Raw genomic sequence first — 17,990 nt, 5'->3', positions numbered from 1 at the left:
AGTTAATTACTTGTCAACTCTAATTCTTGTGATATTCGCCAAATCTGGGATAAGGGAGGGAGATTTCATGACATCTTTCCTTAGATAGATAGATAGATAGATAGATAGATAGATCCTGGACCCCAATCAATGAGACAAGATTGGGGGTGTTGGTCAGAGCTGCCCTACCCTATAAAAACACTCACAACGTTTGGGTTTGGTTTCACAAGAAGCATTGTCTGATGTGAGCCATCAAAAGGGATCTCCAAACACCTAAGACTAAGAACTGTTGACTTGCATAAAGCTGAAAAGGGAAACAAATATATCTCTTGATGTTCATCCAAAGGGTTCACCTAATTTTTACTACAGCGATATATTTCAGACAAACTCTAAACTGCACTTGTAGCAAACCCAATACCCAATCCTTTCTAGCAGAGGTGGGGTGGTCGATGGCACTTACCCCATGGGCTGGTCATGAATCCTTCAAACAGGGCTGGTCTGACTTGGACCTGCCATTTTCCGGTGGGGGGGGGGCATACTGAGGTCACATAACATGATGTTAAGTGACATAGTGGTTGCTCACACAGTGTGCAGGGAGCTATAAAGAAGGTCTCGGAGTAAGATAAGGATGTCAGGTGGGAAGTGGGGGGGGGATGATATATGATTGATGGGTGTGATAGGAGTGAGATGTAATGTGTAATTAGTATGAGGGAGTGAAGTATTGTATGATGGGAGTGAGGTGTGATGGGAGCGAGGTGTGATAGGAGCGAGGTGTGATGGGTCTCTCATCTGTTACATTGAGAGGGCTTATTCAAGTGTGTATATTAATTACTGACAGGTGCTGGGGGCCACTTGGTTTTACCTGGCCCCCAGGCCAGAAGGTGTCAGCCTCCTAACCACTTAACTCTTCTCTTTGGGGGGTATTTAAAATGGAATCTGTAGGTGAGTTAAAATATTTAGTCTTCCAAACATTACTATGCAGAATTAAGGGCTTGGTGACCCTACATTATGCATTGTCGAATAAGCGGCATTTGAGAAAATCATCCTACACCAACTACGCAACATGCAGGGTACGAGAACACATAAGAAGCCTTGGCGTTATTCCTTTGTGTATCTTAGCCAGATGCCCAGACGCAGCCAAACTATAATCATTTCACAAGAGTTTATTTAAAACAAAAAAAAAACTCTTCTTTGTGGCTCTTGGGTGTTACTGTGGAAACTTCTAAATCTAATTCTGTCTTAAACTGACGTGATTAAATTAAACATTATTTCACTTAGTTATTTTCAGGTGACATTTGAACTCAACCATCTTTGTCGGAAAACATCATTCTGACACTGAGAACCAATTAAACCTGGCTTAATAAATGTGAACATTTGAATTTTAAGCAGATTTTCCAGATCCTTCGTTTTATGGTTCAGTACGGCAACTTCACCCAATTAGCGATGGTTCCAGATTATGAGAAGCAACATATACGCATTAAAATTTTTTGCACGTGTCACAGCGTTCACAAATAATTTATTGTAGCGGTACTAGAAATTAGGAATATAATTACATATAGTAGATAAAAAAACAAGGTTTCACAGTCACTGGAGTTTTCTTCCCGTGGGGGACTTTGTTTTCATTTTTAATTAGTCTAGAATGACCCACAAAGTTGGTCATAAATTAGCAATTATAAAGGATTAAGAGAAAGTGAAAATATGTCTTCCCCTTCTCGGTATAGGAAGATGCTGTATTTATGTGATAACCAGACATACAAAAAGCAATCTGATTTTGGAGGTGACCCTCATGGGTTTTACTCCACTGGAGTCAAACACAACACATTATAATACAAAGAATAGTGAAATGAAAATGATAGGACCAGGGCAGTCTCCCACAGGTCATGGGGAAAGAATTGGATCCTCTTCCCCCCCCCCCCGCTACAGTTAATCGATCAAACAGTTAGCCACGAATAACAGTGATGGGAACAAGTCCGTGCATCGCTCCTCTGTGGTCCCATGATGAGGGCTCAAGCCTCAACGGGACGCTGGAGAACCATCGGACCTCAGAAAATGCCAACAACTTCCAGAACATTGTATCCACATTAGGAAGTGAATACAACAAAATAATTGTTGGACAGAAACTATTATGGGGTCTACTGAAAGTTCTAACAATAAGTACCTTTACTTTTCAGCACAGATGAGCATCCTGGGAATGATGTGAATTCAATCTAATCAATTTTAATTGGGGTGGGAAGTGTGCATGGAGTCCGATGGAATCTCAAGAGCCCTTAGAGGTCTCAAAACCTTACGTTCCTTATGTGCACTTTTTTTTTTATTGTTGGCCCAATAAAAGGTATCGGCTTTGACTAAAGACTCCATTATCTTTATTTGCTTAGAGAACGCGTAAACCCTTTTGCAATGGCATGACCCATAAGCGATCGTTCCCTTCTAGATCAACGTATATGATGTAGCATCAATAAATAGAAAACACAGGACTCTTATGATGAATGTCAGAACCTCTATATCTTCCAAACAGGTTTTGGGCTGTAAATTAAATCTAGATAGTTCTAGAGTGCCATATCTTGAATTACTAATGCTTGAATTACATAAATATTCCTTAAACAACAACCTGGTATAAGCAACATCTCTTCTGTAATTACCTGTTTTTTATGGAAAAAGAAGAACAAAACTAGAAACAAATAAAATAAGTTTCGGGTGTGAAATGCGGATAGGATTTGGACCATTCGGTGCCAGAGGGACATTGCTTTGCGAAGTATTACTCACCCATCTAGCACTGCAAGAGTCATTATGTAAGTTGGAGAAAATCTGCTTTAAACTAATCAACCAAAACGCAGACTGCGCCATTATGCCTTGGATTAGCATTTACTCCGTGGTGACTCACTTCAGGAAAGATAAAAACATTACCTCCGGAGAGCCATAGTCTGGCGTGGTCGCCGCATGCGGTCATTGCCTTATTACATTCTTCACAATTTACAAGAATACATTATTTGCTATTATTAAAGCCGCATTATCCAGTCTGGGGCTTGGCTTCTTGGTGGCCTGCAGCAAACGTTGGAAAGATAAAAGGCATTGTAGTTCAACCTATAGGTCGATGCTCATAGCATACCTCCAAAATTTCAGGAGTCCAAATCGAGACACCTGTTTTGGTGAACGTGGCCAGAGATGGGGAGCGCTGGACCACCGACCCCCATTGATTTTTCACCTCCCAACCGGCTCATGCTCCCTCCTGCCCGCAAAACGGGGAAAGTGTCCCAAAAAACACATTCTGAGCTTCTAGAAAAGAGGGACATTAAGGGAGGAACGAAGAACACAGGGATTTGGGACCCAAAGGTGATTCTAAGGCACACATGTATGCGGTACATGGCTCCGTGTCCTTCTGAAGAGCACCAGGATATGATAATATCCCAGCTTTAAATAGAAATGACAGCAGCCATAGAGTCAGGCCCCGGGGGGGGGGGTGTTGGCTGTGGGTCCTGCCCTAGGGCCACCACCAAATTCATCTCTGCTGCAGCGGTCCCATGAGCAGATGGAGAATATTACAGGCAATGAAGAGGACGCGAGAAATTGAGGTAGAACCATCACCGATGAGCAGGAACCAGCCTGAGCGTCGTAGAAGTTGGGGCATCAAAGGTCTCCTAGCCTTGGACGGAATAAGAGTTAAGCTCTGTGAAGGTTTATAAATACACTAGCAAAGCATTACTTTCCTATAACTAGTCCTACAGTTAAACCAAGTCAGCCGGTTATAATTTGACAAGGATTGCTGGGCTGGTAAAGCTGGAACAAACTGCCCTGGACGTTCCATTTAAGTGGAAGGAAAAGATGACATATTTTTGTACCCGTTTTAATTAAGCTCATTAGGTGTTTATGTGGACTGGAATAAGATGAAATTCTCTCCCCGTCGTCTCTGATAATAAGGTCATTGGGAAAAATATCGCAGAGAGACGGATGAAGTTCAGGAGGCAATTTGCAGCTATTGCAATTTTTATCACTATTGTGACACTTAGTGGTTTATTGTGGCTTAGCATGTACGGCGCTGATCTCCAAATGGAGGATCTGTCAATGAAATATACATATCTCTACATGTAATATGTATACAGTATAATAACTCATGAAATATAATGGTTATTTGTATGTTATTGTGACACACGTGTCTCTAGAAGGGTGGGTCTTAGTACCTGGGGGGTCTGAGTGAGGAGGCACTAATTAGCGGCACATTATGCTCAGGGTTGCAGTTTAGGGTACATGGTAGACCATGGCTCTATTTAATAGCAGCAGATCATCCTGTTGGACAATTGGACAACCTGTTATGTCATAAGCCCATTTAGCTCACTGTATGATGTAGAACAGAGTAGCGGAGTGATGTCATATTGCAGCTCTGCAGAGAGAAGACAGAGGGGCAACTCGAGGTGCTCACAACAAGGGCCAGCGAAGGTCCGACTACAATATTTTACATTGCGGCTTTTCACGTGCATCCAATGGCGTTCGCAAGGGTGCTTTTCTTTTGTAATTGGATTTTGACTGAATTTGGCATAATATTTGATTCTCCCTTTCAAAGTGAAAAGGGATAAGGTGGAGTGGCACTTTTGGTCCAAGAGGTACGTGGCAGCTACCCTGCATTATAACAAATCAGCCGTAATCATCACTACTTGGTAATTAGCCCTACAGAATATCCTAAAACCCCCCCTAAGAACGCTCGTCTTTAGCAATTTAGAATGTTGCGTACTCAGCGGGAATTAAGGTTGATATGTTTTCACTTTAATTACTGTACCTATGAATGTTGGGGTGCACGGAGTTTGGGGAATAAATTGCTTCTGTATAACGAACCTTAAAAACAAATCAAATGTAATTCCCGACTTCCACGCATTATGTCCGGGAATATCGGCTGAGCGCCTACAATTCACTACAAATGGGATCATTAAACAATCACCTTTTCTTTTTACATTATCAGAGTGTAAAAGGAAAGAACACGAAAGGGGTCAGATTTAAAGACTCTGTTCCCAGGGGTCCCCAATCTCTCTACATGTAAGCGCTTTTAAAGTACACTTACGCTTGGGGGGGGGACTCTAATGGGACGATGTCTCAGCGAGGGACACAAATAGCTCTGAACAAAGCGGAGAGAGGCCTCCTACATCAAAACCCAAACCTGAAGAGCTTTAGAAAGGCCGGCTCATTAGTCTGCGACACGGCTGCTCCTACCCTCAGATCACAGAATCATGCGTTAACCCCTTGAGTTATTGAAAAGAAGACGTGCTCCCCATGCGGGCTCCATTAATTCAAACTCAATGGAGCGTTATATATCCTCTGTCTCCTATTAGAAGAAAATGTACCTGAACACTTTTGCGCTACGAGTGCCCAATTAAATTAACCAAATATTGCACACAATAAACACGTGGAAAAAAAAAACCTGGATTTGGTGCAGCCATTTTCATTAATTTGTATAATTATACGCTTTATAAACCTTAGTTTACACATTTTACAAAGGGAAGTGTCACTCCGTGGCACCCACTCCAGTAAGAGTCTATCCTAAGGGGGCATAAAAACCTTTATATCGCTCGAAATTCCCACCCAAACCAATGCAGTGGAGTTGCACAAAACCGCAAGACATTGAGTGATCTGTCTCACCAGACACACCACTCACCATCACATACATCACCATGGTAACCACGCATCATTCACATGCAAAAATTCACAGTTGAAAGCAATGTTGTTGGTTTTTTTAAATACTAATAAAAATCTACTAATGTAGATACAATTTTTAATGTTAAGTGCAAATAGTCTATGTTACGGTGCATTTTACTGCTTGCAAATAGATGCAGACATTCTTTAGTTATTAGGGTTAAAAAGCACTTGAGAGTTAGCTCCGCCCCCAGCTGCGTCTACTGCAGAGGAGCATACCACAATATGCTTTCTGCACATGCTCATTAGGACTCCCATTCTAGTCAAAGGCAGTCGAGTACCTGTTCAAATTAACGAGAGTAGCATCAAACACGTATGAACACTTATGTTTTGCTAGCGTGTGTGATTAGCTGCTCCATCAATGACTCTAGAGGAAGGGCTACTGCGCATGTGCAAGTGGTGTACATCCAAATGCTTCCTGGTTGTAGGAGGTCTTATTGTCTAGCTCCAGCCTGCATTCCTTAAAATGCACCGGGTTCCATGCAATAAATCATTTTTGTCACTGGACTGTTCATTTAAGATACAGATTTAAAATACAAACACCTTTATTACTCAACAGTTGGAAAGGTTATTTCACATTTATCTAAAATTCTATTTGGAATCTATCATGGGAAATATTGGGTATAATGGAATATCTTCCATAACGTATCATCACAACAGTCACATGGATAAAGGAAACAAGTATATGGCAGAAAGAAAGAAAAAAAAAACAAACAAAAAAACAAACTCAATTGTGTTTCACAAGTTTGCTGTCGGCACAAACTGCATATCCTAGAGACGACTATTTGTTGAAAGATGAGAGGCTCAAGATACATTCTTGTTACTTCTTAACAAACGGAGGAACAGGAAGGAAAATCCAGACGCCATGCAATCAGGTTTCTCATTCATGACCCTAAAATAATGGGTATCTGTTTTAAATAAAATAGAGTTAAATGCATAGCCAGGTATAGTTATGCAAGCGTTCATTTCTTTCCCATTATCCCCCCAGAGAAAGGTGCACCGGAGGCATGCTGTCAGCCCAAACAAGAGGTTCTTAGCCACCTCCTTGCTTCACGGCTGGTGAAACGGAATTATTAGGAATATCCCAGATTCACAAACCAGAGCGCTGGGTAATGTGTGCGACACAGGATCTTTAATCAAAAAATAAAACACACCTGTACGCAAGCCAAGGAGAAGTCTGCCGCAAAACCCTCTCATTCTCATTTAAACAGAAATGTGAAATGGCACACAACACAAGAGAATTACATTACCCAAAATTCAAGATTCCATGTACTTTGTGTGTTTTATTTGTAATGACAAGCAACGCACCCCACATTAATTCAGAAGCTTAAACACATCTTTATATCTGTCAGCAGAACGGTAAATGTATGGATCAAAAAATTAGTTCTTTGGGATCAGATCATGCAGCTGCATTAACATAACAGATTTGTTAGAGGAAGAGAAATATAAATTTGAATACAAGGATTGTAACCTCCATTAGATGTTTATATATATATATATATATATATATATATATATATATATATATATATATATATATATATATATATATATATATATATATCTGTAATGTTGGAGATTGTTTATGTGCAACATCTCTTTAAAGTCAACATTTCTTAAGTTTCTGATATTTGAATACCGTTGATGTCAGAGAACACTGTCATACAGAACGAAAAATACACACCAGCCGTACATTTCAGCCTGTTGGGCGAGGGGTGAACGACACAAACCACCACTTAATTTATTACATGAACAATCACAGTCCTGACATTATTGCAATATTTAAACAAACAAAAATATATATAATAGTTTTCTTCTGCCTTAGTTTTAAAGGGAACAGGTTCCTTGAACAGCACGCCACAGCCAATATATATTTAAATGTTCTCATTCTCAGACGATCCTAAGACAGGTGACATTTCAGGAATAAAACTATATACACCATCTTTACAGCACATTTTGGGAGCCTTAAAATAAAAATACAACAGGGAAAGAATGTTTGTCAAATCTTTTGACCGAGTCAAAACAAAAATGGAATAAATAGAAGTCTGTTCCGGGATGATCTCTGATGGGGAGGGAGGCCGGCATGGCGCACTCACTGCAGCCTCCATATTCAGTCTGGAGAGGGGGCTTCAGTCTCCCATTTTTACTTTGGAGGTCTGAAATACAAGATACAGAATGGTTAGACAAAAAAAAAAAAAAACCACACCAGAATTTATTATTTATATATATATATTTATATAGTACATCCAAAATCTTTGGCTGTAAGATCTGGTCATACACTATAAAGAGCATCTAACAATGTCAAGTACAAGCTTGAAATAATATATTTGGCAAACCGGATACTCTTGGGAATCCATATTACCTGAGCACAGTAATGGACGTGGACATCTAATCAAGATATAAGAACAAAATTTGTTTTGTACCCCAAATCATACAGAAATCTGTCTTTTCAGATTGTGCAATGCAAGTTTTTGATACCAAATATCTAACCCAATCTGGTTTATATTCAAAATAAAAAGCTCATTCTGGGGAAGGGAAGCTATTAGTACATACCTGCAGAATTGCCACAATTACACCAAACAGCCCGATGGCACTACCGAAGATCTCCACAATCAGGATCTTAACAAACAGGCTGGCGTTCTGAGCATCTGCAAGAGCTGCCCCGCTGCCGACAATGCCGACGCAGATCCCGCAGAACAGGTTAGAGAATCCCACGGTAAGGCCTGCCCCAAACATGGAGAAACCTACACATAAAAAAGGAACAAAAAAAAGAGTTACAAGAAGTGGCTGCACAATGACCGGTAACCCAGAGTTAAGGATATATGTGTGTTATGTTATTATACACACATATCACATACACATCTTTACAGTACATTTTGGGAAGCTTAAAACAAACATACATGCAGTAACTAATCCATACAAACCAAAGGCATGGTTTAAAGATTGTATAAGAAATATCACCACTCTCTTTCAGAACAAAACGTATTTCGTATTCTTCGTTATCTCACTGCAGCTGCTGAACTTTGAATAATGCCCATAATAAGCAAATCCTTGTTACGGTAAGTGCAATGAATCTTAATTAGCCATCTGTGTATTAGCCCAGTAACCTCATCTGACCTCATTCAACCAAGTAACTACCCCGCTCCGTCAGATACATCAGACGCAAAGTACAGATCAACGCTCGCAAAAAGAACTTCTACAATGTCGCCCTCTGGTGGCGACTTGAGAATTTATCTCTCCAGGTTTTAGGGCTCCATCGTTTACTTCTTGAGCTCCAAAACCGTTTCACAAAATTGCAACTTTATTCTTTACTGGGGCTTTATTTCCTTCAAAGTACAAATAAGGTCCGAATGAGCTTTCTGGATCACCGTCAGCTATTCATATAGTTACAGAGGTATTTATGGGAGACGTTAAATCAGCAAGTTCCCTTTTAAAATTACTTTTTGATGATCGTTTCATGTAAGTAAACTGTTATTTATTGATTTATATAGCACCATCATATTCTGTGTGCTGTACAATGGGTAGACAGGGCATAAGTAGAGCATTGCGCACGCACAGTGATTTCACGTGAGGAGGGTGCTGCTCACCGCTTCCAGCATTAATAAGTCCAGCCGGAATTGACTTATAACTTGTATTTTTTTATGGTCGCAGTGACAATTGACTGAGCCAGGAGAGAGTAACAGTTATCGCGCCTTTTACCATTATTTTTTTTTTTATAGCTCCAGTTTTTGGGTAAGATGTTTTCAGGCAGCTGCATCTTTGCCATTTGTACGTGTTCTAGCTCTGTTATAGTAGCCCAAATTACTAGATACACTGCTTATTATACTGCCTGTGGTAACCAATAGAATGACTCTGTCTTAATCACACAGTTGGACACACTGACGGGTAAAAGCCTATGGCGGAATGGACTTCATTAGCATTGCCATAAAGAAATCATCCCAGTGTGGTGTTTGAGCCGAGAAAGATCACAACCAACAACAACGGCGACCCCAGGACTGCAGATAAAGTTTGTGGATGTACAGCACCGGGTTTTATGAAAACATTTTTCTCAATGGGAGTAACCCTGTAACAGAACATGTGCAGCAGCGTAGAATAGGTGACATTTTTACATGAGACTGCCTTTGGTAATAAAGAAAGGGGTCTTAAAAATAAAACAACAAGTGAAGAATTGAGGGGTAAAGGAACTCAAAAAACGTGTTTTGTTGTGTTTAGACAAACAGTATATTTTAGCCTTCTGATCAACAAGAGAATATAATTTTAACTGAACTTTTCCATTTTGAGACATTACTGACCGGCATGATAGTTCCTGCTTCCAATGGTCTCTGGGGTAGTTCCTTTGAAGTTCTAAAAAGAAGTAAAATTAGATATCATATTTCAGTTTTAAATATCCCCAGCGGCTGCCCTGCCAATGAATCGCAATAATTTAAGCATTAAAAGTGATTTTAGGCGTAAAGGAGAAAGAAAGGCAAAACTACATACCTCTGCCATGTTGCTGATTACAATGGCCATAATAATGCCGTAAATTGCCACGGCTTCACAGAAAATGATGCTGTTAAAGAAAAACATTTTAGTTAGTCGACATCCCAGAGTGTAGTCACTTCAGTTTGCCGACTTCGTAATGAGTGACCGGCATGAAGCAACGTTACACAGACAGGAGGTTTAGACTCCACTAAATATAAGGCATACACAGGATTTTTTATAAAAACACTAGAATGTTTTTTTCTGTACAGCCAATGGGATTACCATATCTGGGAATTCTGCCCCAGAGACCCTCTTTGGTCTTTTCGTGTAGCCGAACCTGCCAGCCCACCTGTCAGAGGATAGAAGTCTGCAAAGCGTTGCGCAGGGGCTAAGCAAGCGAGGCAGGGGGCTTTGCTCATGCCTCATCACTTTTGGTCAGACAATTGATTGTTGGTTTGCCCAGATCGGCAGAGCCCATGTGCAGAACTCCTTGCTTAGCAGGGAAAATATACGCGCACATATGGCAAACATACATCTGTATCGGGGATAATTGACACAGAGGTCTAAACATGCTTGTGTAGCCAAAGAAAGCCTTAGAGATGTAAAGGAATAAAACTCTTTAGTCCAAGAGCCAGAAACAGCACCCCCCCCATCCCATCTACTGACCAGCGCTGGACAGTTACCTGGACTATCGCTAATACTACAACACCCCCTCTGCTGCAAAAGAGCAGGTAACTAATAGAACGCACCTAAATATTGTCATTGTGTCACTACTGACCTGTCTGTGTACATACAGAGATATATATATATATATATATATATATATATATATATATATATATATATATTATATATATATACACACACACATACATACATATAATGAACCCGTTCCTCTTTTACACATCCATCCGTGATTTACAGGAAGGGATGACGCTGCGGCAGATTGAAAGCATAGCGAGCGCAAGCTGGGCCATAACAGTTCAGAGATTATTGTTCTTGTGCACCAAAAAAATGTTTCTAAGCCCCTCATCTAGGAGGTACGCAATACTTAATCCTACGAGTGCGAGACATGGAGTAGCACTACGGTGAGGCAATCCTTATGAAGAGGTTCATGCACTTTTTTTTTTTTTAAATTGAAAGATAGACAGTAGAATCACTCTAAGATCAGTAGACTGATTGGAAGAATCTGAGAAAGTTGTTTTTTGTTGTTTTTAAACAGTCTCCCCAATGCAGAGCCTGCTTTATGAAGCCACGGTTTAGACTTTCCTGCAGGTCACCAGGGCTGGTCCTTTGTGATGCACTGGGGCACTGATGAACAGAAACCACATCTATATGATCTCTTTAAAAGATTATATAGGATATACCCAGTTCCTTACCTGACCAAGTTCTTGGTTTTAATCCTTGGGGCTTTCACACCTCCTCCTAAAATGCTGGAGCCGGTAATATAAATACCCCTGCAAAATACAAACAAAAATAAAACAAATTACGCAAATAAAATGGAATAAAGAATGGCCTACAAACCCCCAAAAATGGAACAGAGCACTGGCTGGGTACATTGTATAACACGCCAACATTAACACAGTCTGATTTTGACTCCACGCCAAAGTTCACGTAAGAGTTAATTTTGTAATAATTGTGATTTGCCTACTCGGCAGATTTAAAATAAATGTTGCAGCACTGAATATAAACCAGAGAGCCTCTTAGAGCTAAAGGTACTTTAGGGGGGCCAAAATGTGCAGAGGGCTCAGTGTGCCTTACCATGCAGCTCCCACCACCGATAGGGAGATGGCTAATCCTATGCCGAGGTTGGCCCACATGAAAGGAGAAGTTTCTGTTAGGAACCTGGAGGTAGAAAATGAAAAAGTTAAACTCAAATAACATCCAAAAGCGCAGAAAAAAATAAAAATTCTTTAATAAATGGTTTTACCATCTTGGTTATCAGCTGCACCCTAGATCTAGAGGATGCACTTAAATTGCCCTTCGCAGGTTGTGTATATTAGGGATTAAATAACGTTCTGCATTATTTATTACCGAATATACGATGTCATGTTATTAGTGTACGATGCAATACATTATTAAACAGTATTTGCCAGTAAGGTTCCGATATGTACCATATATATTGATCATATTTACAATGATCAGATCATATCTTAATGGAAGCCCTTTACTGCCGCTAAAGGGTAGCTTCAAGCCGCCATGCTGCACCAAAAACAGGGCCACAGAAGGGTTTTGCGCTGCAGCTTCTCCTAAAATTACTTTACATGGAAGCCAGCACAGGGTGAACGCTCAACTACCATGTTTTCCATGTAATAAATAATAAAACACATTTGAAAAGTGGCTATAATGCTAGATTGGAAATAAACGTCAAAACTGTAAACGTCTGACGTAGTCGTTACTGTATGTGTTATGAATGAAATGAAAGTGAATGTGAAAGAACTTGTCTGCCGGCGTTACAATTATTCATCCACCTTAATGTGATGTCTTCTAAACCATTGGACGTGTAACATAAGCAGCAGACAATCAAAGGGTTACAGAAAGAGGAACACGCAGAAGCCATGTGATTCCTGAAACATCTCTGGGTTGAGACACACATCACTGGTTCCAGAAAGGGAAAACCTGAGCGAGCGACTACCGGTGAAGCAGAACCGGGTCCGGCCGGCCGGGAGTCAGCGGCAGACAAAGGGACAATAAGTTATGTTTTAGGTACAAACACAGAGGAGCTGAAGCTCCAAGCACGGGGGAAGGGACTCCAACGTGTGTCCGTAAACAAGCCTGTTTTCAGACACAGCTCGGGTTAGCTTCAAAGAGGCAACTGTGAAAAAAAACGCATTTGCACATGCGCGGCCGGAGTGTTATCTATCGATCGCTTGTAATGCTTAATGTAAAGAGCGATGGTGTCTAAATGCAGGTAGCTGTATGAAGAAAAGAGTTATTCTGTTTTAATACCCCAGAAGCTCGTCACTTACCACGCTACATCAAAGCGAAATCCCAAGTCGAATATCGTATAACACGTCCCTGAAAAACCAAGCAGAACGGATCAGTCGGGGCGGGAATCGGCAATAACGTTCTGCACACAGATCAGGATTCTAAGGAATCATCACCGTGGATTCCGGTTACATTACAGAGTCTGGGAAGAGTGTTACCCATCCACAGAAAACCCACATTCTTATAATATAAACAAAACAAAAGAAAAAATAATTAAAAACCATTAGGAATTTCACAAGTAAGCTCCACATTCAGTTTGTGAACTACTGTACAGCGCTGTGGAATATGATGGCGCTATCCAACAAAACACCGAAAGTTTCCCTGTGTTATTTGGGAGACAGGGCTTCGATAAATTCCCCTGGTGCCATCGGAAGGCCGTTCTATCCATCCGCTGCCGTGCCAGTGAACTTATATTCTTAGTTACAACCACCACGAATCAGACATGTTTCTCCTGCGAACGATGCTTCGCTCTCGTACTTCTATATGAGGGTGCGTTTTAAATGGATTTGGGCTCATATCCTGCATACAACGTGAATCCTACATCACGCATACACATATATATATATACATATATACACACACACATATACTAGCGTGGCCGGTCCATCCCTAATAGCAGCGCTTTTGGCAGACGGTGTTAATGTTGTAAATGACTATAGGCGTACCTTTTATCACTCCCATCACTCCTGTGTTCCAAAACTTTTGAACGGAAATATTTACTATATTCACATACATTCCTGGTACAAATTCTAAAACGTTTCAGATAATAGATCTATTATTATTATATTATTACTATAATTCAATGGCCAAGAGCGCATTATTATTATTATTAAAGTATTAAACAGAATTGTACTTTGATTCTTTGTAGAAAATAAAATAGGGAAGCGATTCTCATCGTCACAGACGGGGCTTCCTCTTACTGAAACATTTCCCAACCCCATGACTTTCCGCTAAAACCTATTATTTGTCAGTTTTATAGACGGCGCATGCATTTCTGGGACATTTCCTATGAATCTATGCTTTATTCCCAGCTCCTTAACATCACAGCTTTGTCCTGCTATTCTCTGAACCATTATGAAAACCGCACACCGATGCACAGCGTACTGGGGGTAATGGTTTCCCAGTTAAAGGGCAGCGAGTTAATTGCATACGGAAACCAGTTTTTTAGCAAATAGTCTTGTAAAACTATAATTAAATGAATGGAATTTTCTTCCATGTATTAGACGTGCGTTTGTCCTGCTTCACAGGAGCCGACACCATTCAGAGATAAACCGAGTCTATGCCCCATGCATGAGAGTCAATGAGACATGAAGGTGAGAGGAGAGAAACCAGACTTTGCTAGTTCCAGTTGTTATTCCATAAGCAGGGCCCGTGTACCCTAAACATGGCTGGACGAATACCAGAGCCGGCCAGTCTGCTTACAGGAAGGCGCTGCGGAGATGGGTGACCTTGATCGCCATCGTTTACACGTCATCTACAGACCCAACGCTGTCCATAGGAGACAAAAAGAACAAGCCCCGGGTACGGCAGACACGTCTTTCTACGTAACCAGGCGCTCGAGGGGCCGCAGAGTATTTTAGACCGATTTTATAAATGCATTTTCTTGTAATCGGAGCCGTCGGTACCCAACGCATCGGCTCGTCGACTCTAGTTTTGTCAGACTGCCTGTAAGAGGCGCTGCGTTTTTAAACACAATTTTGTTTTTCCCCCAACATCAGAAAATCACAATTACCACCAGATGTATCGGTGAACATATTAAAAAGTAACGGGCCGGCTCACTATTCATATTAAGAAGCGCGGAGCTTTACCAGACCGAGCAAAGCACATCAGTCACTTCTCAGACTTATCAAGAAACAGGAGACTTTACAGCTTTCCACGTACTTAATACCTGCAAGGAAGACGTTCGTACAGATATATATATATATATATATTATATCTATTATATATACACACACACACAATATAAATACATGACAAAAAAAAAAATGGAGCTTATATTCACCCATCAGTATAATACTACATACACACACGCTACACGCACACACACATACATATATATACATGCATACACACAGATATACATATATATATATATATATATATATATATATATATATACACACACGCTATCTGCATACTACACACACACACACAGATATACACACACACACACGCTATCTGCATACTACTATAAAGGGGGTTTTTAGTTCCCAGCAGGGGGATAAAGACAGATCATAGCCTGAGACACGAAAAGACATCTTTAGCCAGTTACTGTACACATAAAGATGATGCCTCGGTAATAAGGAGATATGAGGAGATGCGGCCTATTCAGAATGAACCAGCAGTTGCCCCAGAGAGGGCAGATTTGCAACCCCAATCAGAGAGATTGAGGGCAGAGGCACAGTGGCCACGATAATAAGGGTTCCGGTATGCAGGGGTTGAGCCCCGATCCATAAGGTCTGCTCCCACACGGGGCAGGCGAGCGGCCCAATTCCAAGGCTGCCCCGGGTGCTCTCTATCACTCTCTAGCAGAATGGAACTTACCGACGATGATGAGGGTGGCCCAGAAGGCCAGGGTGACTCCGGAGTATAACATGAGATGCCCGCTCATGGTGAGGTGGGGACGGGGAGCGTCGGCTGGAGAATCCCGGAGAGAAGAGGATAGACTGGGCCCGGGAGAAGAGGGGAGCGGTGGGAGGAAGACTGTGCGCCCGCTCCGTTCCGGATGCTCGATCTGACAGTGACAAGGGGGGTACGCTCACATCAACACCAGCCAGAAAGAGTCAGCTGACACCCATCCACCAACCGCATGATCCTCAGGCACGTGATCCGCACTCACTTCCCACCCCTCCCCTCTCATGGTGCAGTCCATTCGCACACTCCTCCGAAACACGTCACATCGCGAAACAGAGTGCTACACACTAGAGACCGCGCTGCGTATTGCGTCTGAAGCGGAGCTTAGACCTCAACAGCAGCCGCTTTGCCAGCACCTGCGAGAGTGCGCGGCGGTGTCTTTGAAGCCCGAAGGCTTCCATGTTTATTATGGGCACTTGGTGTCAGAAACTGAGAATGAAAGAGATGGAAATTATGAGTTTTGTCCCGTGTGGAATATTGTTCAGATGTCATCATCTAGCTAGTGTTTCTTTGTATGTTAAATTATTATTTTCGCGCCTGATATGTTTCATAGCAATAAAGTTAAATGAAGGAAAAAAAATGAAGTAATAAAAAATGAGGAAAAAGTGTAAAACCTGCCCCTCCAGTGCCACGGTGGGCACCAAATACCCCAATTCTTTAGGGGCTGCACCCCCAGCCACCCATGTGACCCCTGCCCCCCTCCCCCATGTTCTGCATTTGAAGGGACTGATACCCCCAGCTGGCCCATTCACACCATGGAGCTTTGAAGAAGAAAGTTAATTTATATATATAGAATAATACCAAAAAATATTGAGTTTACTAAAGAAGAGTAAAGGAGCCGTCCCTGAAATTCTGTAAATATTAACCTTTAATAGCCCATCGTGAAAATTCTACCCTTTGTACAGCGCTGTGGAATCTGATGGCGCTATATAAAACACTAAAAAAATTCCGTGTATGGACTCGCTAAATGTGTTACCCAAATGTCTCTATGGAAACCTTGACTTGTCATTAAAGATGCACTTAATTGAGTCACCTGCATTCAAGCAGGATACCAACCATAATATACTGGAAGCAAAAGAAGCAGTTGGGAGGTTTACATATGATCACCGCACAGTAGAATAGGAAGGAGTCAGATCCGGACTGTGTGACCCTGAGATTTTGCCCCTTCACCCTGAGATTGGGGCAAAAACCCGAGAGTTCCTGATTATGATTATCGACTGCTTTCTGGAAACAGCCCAAATATGTTTATAGAATTCTTGAGACGCAGTGAACATAATGGACACGCAATCCATCTTTAGGCGATATTATTTAATATAAATTCATGTTGCGTTGTCACGCGATGACAATTTTATTGAATCACAATTATCTCTAAACAATGGAAGGTGAATCCTCAAATATTTCTATGAAAACGCTGTCCGTGTTTTTCTCGGATACTTGAAATTCCACGAGAAGTCTCAGAGTCAGCATATCCGGGGCTTTGGATTTTGGTCCCAGGCGTTTCATAGATCTAAGAAAGCAGCGAACATCCAAATTCAAACAGATAAAATCACTAATAAGACCGAGGATTATATGATTAAAAAACCCTTCTGTGAGCTCTGTAGCCTCCAAGACCTCGTACAACCCCCCATAATATTTTCCTGCATGCGCCAGACTTCTTCTTCCTTATCGGCTGCTTACTTCTATAAATATTTCCATAAGTATGATTTTATTGACAGAAAACATCAAAATAGGATGCAAAATAAACCCATTATTATAAATATACCTAAAAGTAGTTTTTGTGACATTTGCCTCTCCTAACACCAGAAGATAAAAAAAAAATTGGGTTAAAGATGGAATATATTATTAATTTGTCTACAATGAGATGTTTCCCAGCGCAAGGCCAAGAATAACGAAGACGGACAGGATTGTCATGATGGTGAAGAGAAGGTCACCGTCCATCTCATTAGAAGCCATCTCCTTCAGAACTTCAGCGGGGTTTTCACCTAATTAGAAGGACGATTTTGTTACCAAATATCAAGACATTAAAAGGTCCGTTTGTTAATGAATCAGCATATTATACAGCGCTGTGGAATATGGTGGCGCTATGTAAAAACAATAAATAATACTATATTAAAATAATCAGCATATATTGAAGACTTAGAAAGGTGCCTATAAACCGGGGAAGAAATGACAAATGGACCAACGGTCAACTGTAGCACCGGCTGCTCTCAGGATTTGGGCCAGAACCTTTTCATGTTCTACTGTATTATTTC

At 41.1% G+C, this 17,990-nt stretch overlaps 1 protein-coding gene across 1 annotated transcript; it reads right to left on the bottom strand.

Moving 5' to 3' along the window:
- Nucleotides 1–7,784: 7,784 nt before the first annotated feature.
- Nucleotides 7,785–15,715, bottom strand: LOC149288545 (V-type proton ATPase 21 kDa proteolipid subunit c''). The gene is made up of 8 exons (XM_089491739.1): nucleotides 15,649–15,715; nucleotides 13,086–13,134; nucleotides 11,878–11,961; nucleotides 11,496–11,573; nucleotides 10,135–10,204; nucleotides 9,948–9,999; nucleotides 8,209–8,399; nucleotides 7,785–7,811 (listed from the first exon to the last, which is right to left on the bottom strand). The coding sequence occupies exons 1-8, from the start codon at nucleotides 15,713–15,715 to the stop codon at nucleotides 7,785–7,787; spliced, it is 618 nt and encodes a 205-aa protein (XP_089347865.1).
- Between the last annotated feature and the right edge of the window lie 2,275 nt (nucleotides 15,716–17,990).

Source organism: Sceloporus occidentalis, unplaced genomic scaffold (genome assembly GCF_023333645.1).
Source record: "Sceloporus occidentalis isolate IW3139 unplaced genomic scaffold, rSceOcc1.0.p SCAF_51, whole genome shotgun sequence".
Taxonomy (NCBI): domain Eukaryota; kingdom Metazoa; phylum Chordata; class Lepidosauria; order Squamata; family Phrynosomatidae; genus Sceloporus; species Sceloporus occidentalis.
Note: the sequence above shows the minus strand (reverse complement) of the source record. Positions and strands in the feature narration are given on the sequence as shown.